The following is a 15154-nucleotide window of genomic DNA, read 5'->3' on the forward strand; positions in this document are numbered from 1 at the left end:
ATGATGTAATGAGACATCATCAGAATCTCTCACCTCTCCAGTAAGTCGGAAGAGGATCTCTAGGGTGAGGTGTAATATTTTCTCAGCCATCTTGTCTCTGTCCATATCCATCTTTGATGCGTAATTCAGGAAAATTCTCTTATATAGAAGATATTCACTAAGAGGATCCGATATTGTAGAGATCAGAATGAGAAGATGATGAGCCGATGTAATATCATAAAAATCCTGTGTAATAATACAATTACTGGGAATAATAAGGGGAACATATGAGGAGATTATTGTACAGTATTTAGATTCCTTTACATCTACTAATAAAACCAACAGTGGTGTGAAAAAGTGTTCGACCCTTTCCTGATTTCTTATTCTTTCACACTTAAATGTTTCAGATCACAAAATAAATTTAAACATTAGACAAAGGTAACACAAGTAAACACAAAATGCAGTTTTTAAATGAAGGTCTTTATTATTAAGGGAAAAAGAAATCCAAACCTACAGAGCCCTGTGTGAAAAAGTGATTGCCCCCCCCCCCAACTCCCCATTAAAACATAAATTAACTGTGGTTTATCACATCTTTGGGAAGCGGAGTTCAATTTCGCTAGCCATATAGAGGCCTGATTACTGCCACACCTGTTCTCAATCAAGGAATCACTTAAATAGAACCTGCCTGAAAAAGTAAAGTAGACTAAAAGATCCTCAAAAGCTAGCCATCATGCTGCGATCCAAAGAAATTCAGGAACAAATGAGAAACAAAGTAATTGGGATCTGTCAGTCTGGAAAAGGTTATAAAGCCATTTCTAAAGCTTTGACATGCCAGCGAACCACAGTGAGAGCCATTATTCACAAATAGCAAAAAACATGGAACAGTGGTGAATGTTCCCAGTAGTGGCCTGCCGATCAAAATTACCCCAAGAGTGCAGCGACGACTCATCCTAGAGCTCACAAAAGACCCCACAACAACATCCAAATAACTGCAGACCTCACGTGCCTCAGTTAAGGTCAATGTTCATGACTCCACCATAAGAAAGAGACTGGGCAAAAATGGCAACTCCCAGAACTGGAAGTTGACCCGACATCACTGATGTCCCAGTCTCAATGATTGACCGGGCTGTGGGCGAAGTTTCATCACTTCATAGCCCAGCATCTCGCGGGCTTGCGGCACTCTGTTAATGAAAGCAGTGAAGAGAGAGCGCACACGATGCTGGGCTGTGACATGTGGTGAAACGCTGCCCACAGCCCAGTCAATCAATTCCGGAACTTGACGTGAAGTCACCAGACATCAGAGGCAACTGCAGCCGGGGGTCACATGATGGTGCTAAGAGGACAACGATAGCGCTGCTCACAGGCACATTTGGAAACACAAGGTATTTGAAGAAAGCCTTATTTCCTAGGTTTAAATCCATCTGCCAACTACACATTGCAGTGGATAACCTCTTTAATGTGACCATTTCTTAATGTTTTGATACACATGTCCAACTGTTCAATGTTTCAGTACTGTAAGATGGCCGCCGGACAGGTGTGACGTGCAGAAGTAGTGCTGCTGCTTTAAAAGCATTCAGCAACTATTAGAAGTAACACAAGCACAGGAGACAGGAAGTGTTGTGCTCCAGAAGCATCCACCAACTAGAGGGGTTAACACAGTCACAGAAGAAGGGGAGTGTTTTAGCAGAGCCCCAGGGGGATTGTGGGGAAGTTGTTTACTCTCTGTCCAGAGCCGAAGAGAAAGGTGGCTTATGATCTGTATCTCATAGAAGGCAAGAAAACAGAATTCAGGTCAGGTGGGAAGCTAAACACAGGTCAGATAGACTCCCTGAACTAACAGTGTGGAGCATTGTCGACCAGGAAGATAAGGACTGGAAGTAATCCTGTCATAGGGATCGTCTCCCTCATCAAACACCCCCCCCCATCTCCATGCAGGATAAAGAATGCTGTGTACAATTGAGTCCTTGTGAAGGAAAAGCCTGTGGTTGTGTATGCATTTAAACTGTGCTACAGGATAATACACTGTGTACTGCTGAGTTGCAAAGAAGATTGTACTGTTATTACTGGAGCCTGTTGCTCAAAGAGACATGTACATTGCATTGGCCATACCTCATTAAATGTTACTGTTCTACCGTTTATGAGGACTCTTTCAAATGTGTCTGGTCAGCAATTGAATCTGTCCTGTGCCTCAGAGAAGCTGCAGCCTATGGTCGCCCGGAATAACTGTTCCCCCAGAATTCCAACGAATTCATGTAATCGGTCTCGCCCCTATCTGAGCTTAGGCGGCGTGCATGTAACACAGGTGCTTGAGGGGAGATATATATCATCGAGGTTGGTAGCTTCGGTGATGTAAGCCTTGGAAAGCAGACTCAAGGACAGATAGTGCTGAGGGTTAATAGGGCGTATCAGGGCCGAGTTTACGAGCAGTCAAAGAGTGGGGCTCACATAGTCCCAGCCGGGGGTGTGGTATGGCAGATAAAATGAAGACCAAGTGTCTCATTCAGTGTCTGTGACTGGAACTGTGGAGACCTACAGGCTATCTGCTAAAGGACACTGACCTGAGTAGGCGAACCCACAGCACTGTCTGAACTATTTACTTTCTGTTTTTCACTGTGCTGGAAAAGGGCGTTGTAATGCACACGCCCGGGCTGACTGGCGTGTGCGTGTTTAGTGGTTCCACTGTGCCATGAACCGGAGAGTGTCTGGAGGGGCGTAACTAAGTATCTGCCCGATCCGACCAAGGTCGCACGACGGCATAAGACGCCAGTGCACCAGGGAGGAACCGAGCAGAGGGACCAGGGTCTACTCCAGGTCAGACTCCGGACACGGCTGTTGACCCACACCGGGGAATACAGGAACAGGCAGACTAGAGCGCAGGCTGGGTAGGGTCCAGTACAGACTGGGAGACAAATTCGGAGCCGCACATGCGGTAAACAAACAGAGTAAAGCGAAACCGCAGGTGCGGTAGTCAAGGCAGAGCAGAGCAGAACCGCAGACGCGGTAGACAAGGCTGAGCAGAGCAGAACCGCAGACGCGGTGGACAAGGCTGAGTAAAGCGAAACCGCAGACGCTGTGGACAAGGCTGAGTAAAGCGAAACCGCAGCCGCGGTGGATAGGGCTGAGCAAAGCGAAACCGCAGACGCGGTGGCAGGGCTGAGCAAAGCGAAACCGCAGACGCGGTGGACAGGGCTGAGCAAAGCGAAACCGCAGACGCGGTGGACAGGGCTGAGCAAAGCAAAACCGCAGACGCGGTGGACAGGGCTGAGCAAAGCAAAACCGCAGACGCGATGGACAGGGCTGAGCACAGCGAAACCGCAGACGTGGTGGACAGGGCTGAGCAAAGCGAAACCGCAGACGCAGTGGACAGGGCTGAGCAAAGCGAAACTGCAGACGCGGTGGACAGGGCTGAGCAAAGCGAAACCGCAAACGCGGTGGACAGGGCTGAGCAAAGCGAAACCGCAGACGCGGTGGACAGGGCTGAGCAAAGCGAAACCGCAGACGCGGTGGACAGTGCTGAGCAAAGTGAAACCGCAGATGCGGTGGACAGGGCTGAGCAAAGCGAAACCGCAGACGCGGTGGACAGTGCTGAGCAAAGCGAAACCGCAGACGCGGTGGACAGGGCTGAGCAAAGCGAAACCGCAGACGTGGTGGACAGGGCTGAGCAAAGCGAAACCGCAGACGCGGTGGACAGGGCTGAGCAAAGTGAAACCGCAGACGCGGTGGACAGGGCTGAGCAAAGCGAAACCGCAGACGCGGTGGACAGGGCTGAGCAAAGAGAAACCGCAGACGCGGTGGACAGGGCTGAGCAAAGCGAAACCGCAGACGCGGTGGACAGGGCTGAGCAAAGCGAAACCGCAGCCGTGGTGGACAGGGCTGAGCAAGGCGAAACCACAGACGCGGTGGACAGGGCTGAGCAAAGCGAAACTGCAGACGCGGTGGACAAGGCTGAGCAAAGCGAAACCGCAGACGCAGTGGACAGGGCTGAGCAAAGTGAAACCGCAGACGCGGTGGACAGGGCTGAGCAAGCAAGAACCGCCGAAGGGGCAAGCAAGGCAGAGCGGAGGGGACAGGGCTCAGTACACATGGAACAGACAGGAAGGGAAAGGCAGAACCAGATACCCACAGGGTACTTGCAGTGAAGTAGCGAGTGGACCACAAACTCACAAACAGAAGTACAGTGACAACGAGCAGGAGTTAGGTACGAGTTCAGACTCTGCAGAAAAAGGGAAGGTACGGACATAGAGAAAAACAGGAAAGGGGCTAGGAGAGTATTCAGACAAGAACAGACACAGCAGCAAGATACAGGAGCGAGTCTAGGTATGCGGCCCCTAGAAGGCGGAACGAACAGGCAAGGAGCGTGTTCACACAGGCCTGGAAATACTGCCTCCAGGATAGGCAGAAGACAACAGGCTAGAAGATAATACAGACAGGACACAGTTCAGACACGGGAACTGATACCAAAGGCAGGAAACATAAACGGGACCTGGCATATCAGTGACCAGAAGCCAACTAACTGAACACAATGCTCAGGCATGGGTTAATTGGAGCAGCTGGCTTAAATACCAGGTGACAGACAGCAATAGGCTGAGGATGCACAAGGGGTGTGCCTGCAGCAGGTACAAAAAGCAGGAAGTGATCGGGCGCCACCCTTAAGCAGCAGACACAGAGGCAAACAGACAGCATGGAGGGAAGCCAGGCTGGCAGACTGGACTGGAGATCAAGTGCACGCCCTTGTACAGTGGGAGATGGACCACTATGCAAGGACGCCGCCAGGTATGTTACAGTACCCCCCCCTTACGCCCCCTCTTCTTCAGGCCTGCCAGAATCTTCCGCAGGGAATTCGAGGGCCAATCCTTCACTTCAAGGAGATCACTTCCACTGTCCACCGGAAAAACTGGTCTCCTCTGGGTAGCTTGGATGCTTCCTCCTATCCAGCCATCCTCAGCAACAGACGAAACGGGTGGAGTACCAGGAACAGCACACAAGGAAGTCTCTCTCCACATATTTTCAGGTGGCACCCCAGAGGGTACAGAAGACAACTGGAAGTCCTCCACCGGGTTGGAGGGGGGCAGAGACTCGGGGGTAACCTCCGCTTCGGACTACACTTGTTCAGACTCACTGGATGAAGCAGGCGAGGTATCAGGTACCGAGTATAGGAGAGTCTCTGTTCCTTCGCTATCAAGTAGCACCCCGAAGGGTTCAGGAGACACCTGGAGGTCTTCTGCCGGGTCAGACGAGTGCAGAGACTCGGGGGTAACCTCTGCTTCAGAAAACACTAGGTCGGACTCACTGGACGAAGCAGGCGAGGTATCGGGTGCCGAATATAGAAAAGTCTCTGTCCATTCACCACCAGGTGGCACCCCGAAGGGTTCTGGAGACAACTGGAGGTCCTCCGCCTGGTCGGAGGGGTGTAGAGACTTGGGAGTAAACTCTGCTTCGGAGTACACTAGGTTGGACTCACTGGACAAAGCGAGCGAGGTATCAGGTACAGAGTATAGGAGAGTCTCTGTCCTTTCGCTACCAGGTAGCACCCCGAAGGGTTCAGGAGACAACTGGAGGTCCTCCGCCAGGTCGGAAGGGTGAAGAGACTCATGGGTAACCTCTGCTTCGGAGTGCAGTAGGTCGGACTCACTGGAAGAAGCGGGCGACGTATCAGGAACCGAGTATAGGAGAGTCTCTGTCCATTCGCTATCAGGTAGCACCCCGAAGGGTTCAGGAGACAACTGGAGGTCCTCCGCCTGGTCGGAGGGGTGTAGAGACTCGGGGATAACCTCTGCTTCGGAGTACACTAGGTCGGACTCACTGGAAGAAGCGGGCGAGGTATCAGATACCGAGTATAGGAGAGTCTCTGTCCATTCGCTATCAGGTAGCACTCCGAAGGGTTCAGGAGACAACTGGAGGTCCTCCGCCTGGTCGGAGGGGTGTAGAGACTCGGGGATAACCTCTGCTTTGGAGTACACTAGGTCGGACTCACTGGACGAAGCGGGCGAGGTATCAGGTACAGAGTATAGGGAAGACTCTGTACATTTGCTACCAGGTAGCACCCCGAAGGGTTCTGGAGACAACTGGAGGTCCTCCGCCTGGTCGGAGGGGTATAGAGACTCGGGGTTAACTACCGCTTTGAGGTACCCATTGTCAGGCTCACAGGACGGAGCCGACGAAGTATCGGGTACCGGGTGTAGGGAAGTCTCTCTCCATTTGTCATCAGGTGGTATCCCGGAGGATTCTAGGTGGGCAGAAGTCTCTTCGGGCAGGAGAACAGGTGCGCTACCCATGCATATTACCCGTAGGGGCTGCTCTGGGATACAGGGAAATGAAGCTTCAGCAGGGACTTCAAGGTTGGAATCAGGAGGTCTTTGGGAGGACAGACCCAGGCGTGACGGCTTGCCTCTACGCCTAGCACGTCTGGACTGCCTCTTGAGGTTGGGAGAAGTATTCCGAAGAGCGTAGTCATCCTGTGTGGATTCTGGATGGGCAGTAGTCTCTTCGGGCAGGAGGACTAGTGCGCTACCCACACACATTACCCATCGGGGCTGCTCCGGGATATTGGAAAGTGAAGCTTCAGCAGGAGCCTCCGGGTTCGGATCATCGAAGACCATTAGAAAGGCCACCAGGAAGGCCATTATGTCCAGGACGATAGGATCCTGTGCGTCCCATAGGGGGGTAATCCATTTCAAGGCATCACCCGCTAGGTAAGACATCATGAATCCCACCTTAGCCCGATCGGTGGGAAAACAAAGAGGGTAGAACTTGAAGTGTAGCATGCATTGCTCCACAAATGTACGACTCTGTCTTGGATCCCCATAGTACCGTGGCGGATCCGCAGGAACGAGTGCAGAAAGATCCATCTGGACGGGTGCGTAATTCGCCTGGAACTCAGCTAAACAAAAAAAATATATATATTTTTTTTTTTATTTATTTTTAATGCACATATTCGCTGGAAAACGTCTCAGAGAGCGAAGGCCGTGGGGCTCAACGGGAACCATGGCATGAGCATGCTGTAATGCACACGCCCGGACTGACTGGCGTGTGCGTGTTTAGTGGTTCCACTGTGCCATGAACCGGAGAGTGTCTGGAGGGGCGTAACTAAGTATCTGCCCGATCCGACCAAGGTCGCACGACGGCATACGACGCCAGTGCACCAGGGAGGAACCGAGCAGAGGGACCAGGGTCTACTCCAGGTCAGACTCCGGACACGGCTGTTGACCCACACCGGGGAATACAGGAACAGGCAGACTAGAGCGCAGGCTGGGTAGGGTCCAGTACAGACTGGGAGACAAATTCGGAGCCGCACATTTGGCAAACAAACAGAGTAAAGCGAAACCGCAGGTGCGGTAGTCAAGGCAGAGCAGAGCAGAACCACAGACGCGGTGGACAGGGCTGAGCAAAGCGAAACCGCAGACGCGGTCTACAGGGCTGAGCAAAGCGAAACCGCAGACGCGGTGGACAGGGCTGAGCAAAGCGAAACCGCAGACGCGGTGGACAGGGCTGAGCAAAGCGAAACCGCAGATGCGGTGGACAGGGCTGAGCAAAGCGAAACCGCAGACGCGGTGGACAGGGCTGAGCAAAGCGAAACCGCAGACGCGGTGGACAGGGCTGAGCAAAGCGAAACCGCAGACGCGGTGGACAGGGCTGAGCAAAGCGAAACCGCAGAAGCGGTGGACAGGGCTGAGCAAAGCGAAACCGCAGACGCGGTGGACAGGGCTGAGCAAAGCGAAACCGCAGACGCGGTGGACAGGGCTGAGCAAAGCGAAACCGCAGACGCGGTGGACAGGGCTGAGCAAAGCGAAACCGCAGACGCGGTGGACAGGGCTGAGCAAGGCGAAACCGCAGACGCGGTGGACAGGGCTGAGCAAGCATGAACCGCCGAAGGGGCAAGCAAGGCAGAGCGGAGGGGACAGGGCTCAGTACACACGGAACAGACAGGAAGGGAAAGGCAGAACCAGATACCCACAGGGTACTTGCAGTGAAGTAGCGAGTGGACCACAAACTCACAAACGGAAGTGACAGTGACAACGAGCAGGAGTTAGGTACGAGTTCAGACTCTGCAGAAAAAGGGAAGGTACGGACATAGAGAAAAACAGGAAAGGGGCTAGGAGAGTATTCAGACAAGAACAGACACAGCAGCAAGATACAGGAGCGGGTCTAGGTATGCGGCCTCTAGAAGGCGGAACGAACAGGCAAGGAGCGTGTTCACACAGGCCTAGAAATACAGCCTCCAGGATAGGCAGAAGACAACAGGCTAGAAGATAATACAGACAGGACACAGTTCAAACACGGGAACTGATACCAGAGGCAGGAAACATAAACGGGACCTGGCATATCAGTGACCAGAAGCCAACTGACTGAACTGGAGACTGGACTGGAGATCAAGTGCGCGCCCTTGTACAGTGGGAGATGGACCACTATGCAAGGACGCCGCCAGGTATGTTAAAGGCGTCTTTTTGTTAGCTTATGCTGAGTGGTTTATGAAGTTCTAATAAACTAGCCTGGACATTTTAATGAAACCGGTGCCTTGCTCAACCGCTGCTGAGTGAGTAGAAACCCTACAGTACTTTTTGCACAACTTGCTGTTCTCTAACAAGGAGCCTAATGGCAAAATTCACAACAAGTGTTTGATCCATGAATCGCCCAAAAAATGTAGGCGTTGAAATTGAAGCAGGATGTTTTCAGATGAAAGTGGTCACTGAGCTTTGAGTGTCACCGAGTGTCATCATCAGCAGGTTGCAATAGAGATACAGAGAGAGTGGAAAAGTCACAGAAAGGCAGAGAAGTGGACATCTTTTGGCCACACCCCACACTGATGACTGCTTCATTGTGAACAATGCCTTTCGGAACTGGATGATGAACGCCACACAACTGCAGGCACATTTAAGGGAGGTGAGAGGCACCCAAGTGTCATGTCAGACCATTCAAAACAGTTTACATCAGTGTGGTCTGCTAGGGTACCTGACCACACCACCAGGCACAGGCGTCATCGACTTGCATGGGCCAGGTAGCATCTACGCTGGACGAGGGAACAGTGGACTTCAGTGCTGTTCATTGGTTAAAATCGATTCACGCTGAGCAGAAATGATGGCTGTCAACGATGTTGGAGACATCAAAGAGAGTGCTATTCATCAGCGACTGTTGTTGCCAGTGAGGGTTTTGTTACAGTGTGGGCAGGTGTGTCTAGTCAATACAGAACTGCCCTACCAAACCAAACTGCCAAAGAATGGGTGGAAAAGATCTATAAATGCCCTAGCGTTTCCCTCTCTATCTGCACACCTACCTAACGCGGAGGTTGGCACCCTGTCCTGCGCAATGGCACCCCCACTCATCGGTGGCTGTCCCTGACTATATGTCCCTATTACACCTCTATTTCAAAGAAAGGAGTTAAGGACATTTGCTTATTCAGGCCATTCGGGTGTACCGTTGTGAGGTTGAAAATCCAACGGGTCTCCCTCTGTAAAATCGACCTATCCCAGTTACCTCCTTTCACCGGAGATGTAATTTTCTCTACCCCCATAAATAGGATCTTCCTTACATCTCCGTGATGCAGTAGGTTGATGTGATTAGCGACCAGTGTGTCTTTTTTATTCCATATATCTCGTATGTTTCCCCACCCGCCTACGAAATTCTCTTCTTGTTTTTTCAACGTACTCCACCACATTCTCACATGTGCCCTTATAGATGATGCCCTTAGTGCGACAATTTATGAAGTGCCGAATGGAGTACCTGATACCAGTAACATTGCTTCTGAACATTGCCTGACTGGATCGATTCACACATCTTACATCTTACCCCACATGTGAAACACCCTTTGATTCCTCTATCCAACCAAGTTGGGGTGGTTCTCAGCTGACACTGGCTACGCACTAGCCTATCCCTCAAAGATTTACCTTTTCGGTATGTGATTTGTGGGTAAGGTGTGATCTCATTCTCCATGTCTGTGTCCATCTTTAATACTCCTTTGGAGGATTGATCTAATCTCCTCTCTATTGCAATATCTCATGACGAATCGTGTAGTTTCACTTTGATCAGGTTTTTTAACGCCTTGTTGTATGCCTCCCTCAAGGCTCTTTCGAGGTAACCTCTGTCTTTAAACCTTATCTTGAGGTCATCTGCCTGCTTCTTGAAGGACCACAAGGTAGAGCAATTCTGGTGCATTCTTAAATATTGTCTCTTGGGGATTTCCCTCCTGAGGGGGGCCGGATGGTTGCTCTCCCACCTCAGGAGGGAATTTGTGGCCGTTTCTTTCCTATGGGTCTTAGTGATAATTTCACCCTTGGAATTGATCTCAATTTTAATGTCCAAAAAGGCCAGGCTAGATGAATTCAACTCATACATAAAATGTAACCCAATATTGTTGACATTGAGTTTCTTGACAAAATCCTTGAACGTCTCCGCAGTGCCCTTCCAGATGACAAAGATATCATCAATGTAGCGGAGCCACATGATAATACTCTCCTCAGGGCACTGCGAAGTGTCACCAAAAACAATAGTTTCCTCCCACTAGCCCAGGAGCAGGTTGGCATATGATGGTGCACACGGGCTGCCTATCGCGGTGCCCCTGAACTGGTGGAAGTACTCCTTATTGAATAAAAATACATTTCTGGTACAGTGCTTTCATCCCGGACTGGTTATGTCTCTCTTACTGTCACCCCCTGGTACTCAAATACCGCGTCCAGAACGATCTGATCTATAAAACTGTCACACTAGTTAACCCCTTCAGTGAACAGTGTAAAAAATAAAAAAGGTGGCAAAAACCCATAGAATAAAGTCGTCCACATGAGGAATGGCATAAAAAATAAATAAAAACAATTCTTCACCTGCTGTTGATTTGTTCATTCTTCCTCCCAAAGATCGCAATAAGGCATGGCGCACATTTATCCTGCGCTCTACGCTGAGCGCTTACAACAGGGTTTCCGTGTAGATCTCTGAAATATGTGATTCAGACGGAAAACCCAATGGAAGATTCCCTATAATAAGGCAGATTAAGACACTGTGGACTCAAGTCTGTCCTATGATTTGGCAGTGTCCATATTTTTAAGCGTGCATAAAAGCGCAATAGACCAAAGTTTTGTGTACTTCTGGAAAAAAAGACAACGCTAAACAGAGACGAAATGGAGTCGACAGTAACTCTGCTGCCTCATTATAGTGAATGGGTTTTATCTGAATCATGTCACTCAGAGATTTACAGTGGAGGGAAATAATTATTTGATCCCTTGCTGTTTTTGTAAGTTCGCCCACTGACAAAGACATGAACAGTCTATAATTTTAAGGGTAGGTTAATTTTAACATTGAGAGATAGAATATCCAAAAAATAAAATCAAGAAAATCTCATTGTATACATTAGATAATTTTTTGTATTTTGCAGTGAGAAAAAAGTATTTGATGCCCTACAAACCATTATGAGTTCTGACTCCTACAGACCAGTTAGATGCTCCTAATCAACTCATTACCTGCATTAAAGACAGCTGTCTTATATAGTCACCTGAAAAAGACTACTATCCACAGACTTAATTAATCAGTCAGACTCTAACCTCTACAAAATGGGCAAGACCAAAGAGCTTTCTAAGGATGTCAGGGACAAGATTATAGACCTGCACAAAGCTGGAATGGGCTACAAAACCATAAGTAAGACGCTGGGTGAGAACGAGACAACTGTTGGTGCAATAGTAAGACAATGGAAGAAATACAAAATGACTGTCAATCGACATCGATCTGGGGCACCATGCAAAATCTCACCTCATGGGGTATCCTTGATCATGAGGAAGGTGAGAGATCAGGCTATAACTACATGGGCTGGAATTTGTTAATGATCTCAAGGCACCTGCGACTACAGTCACCAAGAAAACCATTGGTAACAGATTACACATTAAAGGTTTAAAATCCTGCAGTGCCCTCAAGGTCCCCCTGCTCAGCAAGGCACATGTGCAGGCTTGTCTGAATTTTGTCAATGAACACCTGGATGATTCTGTGAGTTATTGGGATAAGGTGCTGTGGTCAGATGAGACAAAAATTGAGCTCTTTGGCATTAACTCAACTCGCCATGTTTGGAGGAAGAAGAAGAATGAGTACAACCCTAAGAACATCGTCCCAACCGTGAAGCATGGTGGGGGAAGCATTATACTTTGAGGGTGCTTTTCTGCAAAGGGGACAAGATGACTTCACCTTACTGAAAGGAAGATAGATGGGTTCATGCCCCATAGAAAACTTATGGAGGGAGTTGAAGCTCTGAGTTGCCAAGCGACAGCCTCAAAATCTTAATGATTTAGAGATGACCTGCAAAGAGGAGTGGACCAAAATTCCTCATGACATGTGCGCAAACCTCATCATCAACTACAAACAACGTCTGACTGCTGTGCTTGCCAACAAGGGTTTTGCCACCAAGTATTAAGTGATGTTTGCCAGAGGGATCAAATACTTATTTCTCACTGCCAAATGCAAAAAAATATATAATTTATACAATGTGATTTTCTTGATTGTTTTGGATATTCCATTTTTTAATGTTAAAATTAACCTACCCTTAAAATTATAGACTGTTCATGTCTTTGTCAGTGGGCAAACTTGCAAAAACAGCAAGGGATCAAATAATTATTTCCCCCACTGTAGATGGAAACCCCAATGTAAGTGCTCAACGTAGAGCGCAGGATAAATGTGATAGAAAATGTTATGTAAAATGTTTTCAAAAAATGCTTCAATTCAATCTACAAAAAATGCAAGTCCCCGCTCAGGTGCGTCTTCTGTCAATGGAAATATAGGGGGCTTCCACGTTACTGGTAGTACAAAGGCTCTGCAAAAGCCTGTGCTAAACAATTAAAGATGGCTCTGTAGGGGTTATTAATATACCTGAATACATTGTGTACCTCTTGTTACCCTATCACAGCACTAGTTGTATTTTGTCAACTTGGATTTAGTCTCTACCAACCATATATGTGGTGGCGGCTCTACAGGTGGAGGTTAATCGCCTCCAAGATTTCTTCCGAATATCCCTCATCCTATGAAATTCTGTGCCTCAACACGTCCGATTATCCACCACACTTTTATCCTTCAGATGGAACCTGAAAATACATCTCTTTAAACAAGCTTACAGCCTGCCATGACCTTGCTTGCTGCCACCTCAACAACACCGGAGCTACTGCAACCCCCCAACCTACTGTCTCCTTCCCCATCGTCCAGTAGAATGTAAGCCCACAAGGGCAGGGTCCTCTTCCCTCTGTACCAGTCTATCATTGTTAGTTTGCTTACTGTAAGTGATATCTGTATTTTGTATGTAACCCCTTCTTATGTACAGCGCCATGGAATCAATGGAGCTATATAAATAATAATAATAATTTTGTATTTGTATAGCATAACCTCAGCAACTAGCCATAGAGGATTTTGAATGAGACCAAATATCTTTATTTCTGGAGTTTTCATAAGATTCCATATGGTCCCACTCGGGGGAGACATTAAAAAATGAACTGACACTACTAACAGATATGTGGTGCTCATACATGCACTATGCACTTTATATTTATATGTATGAAGTAATCATATAGTTAGTGTTTATTAGATATTTCTCCATATGGATCTATATATGTATTTTTACATCTGGCATAAACTATAAGTAAAACTTTTTTACCTGTTACTTGTTCATTTGCAGTAGATTTCCCTTTTTTAATTCTGGTTTTGTTTTTAATTGTTGTCTTTTTAATATATGTTCAATAACATAATTATTACAGTTTGTTGTATGGGAGTTGTTAGTCTTCGGCTTATTATAACATTATGTGAAGCACCTGTGTGTTCCAGGTGCTCACCACAAAACTAGATAAATTCCTTGAGGGGTCTATCTTCAAAAATTGTGTCCCTTGTGGGGGGTTGTCACTGTATAGGCACATCAGGGGCCGACATGGGGTATGCTCTCGATTCCAAAAATTTTTGCATACAAAAAGTCAAGTGGACTCCTTCCCTTCCGAGCCCTGCCATACACCCAAACAGTAGTTTTCCTACCACACATAGGATATCGGCTTACTCAGGAAAAATTGCACAACAAATTGTATGATGCACTTTCTCCTGTTACCCTTTTGAAAATGCAAAATTTGGGGGTAAAGTAAGATTTTTGTGGGAAAAAGTAACATTTTAATTTTTTCCCTTTGCCATTGCTTTAATTCTTCACACACTGGTCAGAATTGAAAAAAGTGACCTGTAAGGAAGGTGAAACAGACTCTGGGGTGAAAGGGTTAATAAGACTTACAAGTGGAACCGGTCCAGAAAGCAGAAGATCCAGCAAGTATCTGCCACATATTCCTGCAAATCCCCCGAATGTCATCACTAGCATCTACATTACTGTGCTGGAGCTAGGAGAGGAATAATGGCGTTGTGTGAGGACTTCTCTGGGCTTCTGTCCTTCATCCTGCAGTCGTCTGAATGGATCTAATGTGGACGGGAACCAGCTAAGCCGCATTCTGTCCACAGCTGTTATCTCACTGTTCACACCACACAGAGACCCCAAAAGAGTCTCCGTGCAGAAGGGGTTAATGCCCAGTAATGGGGAATATCCACATACCTCCACCTGCAGAGCCGCCACCACATATATGGCTGTTCTGTGCGCATAGGACCTGTGATGAGGTCACAGGAGGGGAGGAGTCAGGGGTCACATGATCAGGGGCCTCAGTGGATGCACAGTGTGAACTGTGCGGCTCCTGTACAGTGATATCCGGAGTGAAGACGCTACATGGAGACGTCTCCGCAGTCAGTGACATTTCCGGCATTATTTGCCCCTCACTACGGGCACAATTACCCCGCGCCGCCTTTTCTACAGTTTTATGTGTGAATGTAACGTGGGATTTTCCTGCTTGGAGACAAATAGACGACACATGAGGTGATTATTACCAGTTACCGGACGTCTACTATATGGCGGCATATGATTGTGCTATCCACCTCATACCAGGAGCTAAAAGGCCGAAATCTAGTTTGTTTAACCCTTTCCAGGGAGGGCGGCCTTGACAGACTATATTCAGAAGAGTCCGGCTGAGGGCAGAGACAGATGGCCGTACTTCTCCTGCGAGGATCGCCTCGAACCTCATACTGGCCGACACCTCTCCTGACCTGAGCTTGACAGCTGCAAAGAAATCCATCATGCTGTCATGTTCAGGTCAGGAGAGGTGCGGGCCAGTCCATTCAGTGCGATGCGATCCTCACACGAGTT

General features: G+C 48.3%; 1 protein-coding gene across 3 annotated transcripts in view; it reads right to left on the reverse strand.

Annotated features, from left to right (window-relative positions):
- The window catches only part of LOC141176016 (uncharacterized), a 31808-nt gene extending 17243 nt beyond the window's left edge, over window positions 1-14565 (reverse strand). Inside the window, exons 1-3 of one of the 3 annotated variants that reach the window (XM_073659986.1) lie at window positions 14201-14565; window positions 12814-13025; window positions 34-157 (exon numbers count right to left, since the gene is read on the reverse strand). In XM_073659986.1, the coding sequence (XP_073516087.1) occupies window positions 34-111 (78 nt within the window). In that variant the 5' untranslated portion in view covers window positions 112-157; window positions 12814-13025; window positions 14201-14565. The remainder of the gene's footprint in view (window positions 1-33; window positions 158-12813; window positions 13026-14200) is intronic. The other 2 variants (XM_073659985.1, XM_073659987.1) reach the window with 2 other exon arrangements.
- Window positions 14566-15154: the final 589 nt, after the last annotated feature.

Source organism: Phyllobates terribilis, unplaced genomic scaffold, assembly GCF_046119375.1.
Source record: "Phyllobates terribilis strain yellow unplaced genomic scaffold, ASM4611937v1 Scaffold_17__1_contigs__length_24005725, whole genome shotgun sequence".
Taxonomy (NCBI): domain Eukaryota; kingdom Metazoa; phylum Chordata; class Amphibia; order Anura; family Dendrobatidae; genus Phyllobates; species Phyllobates terribilis.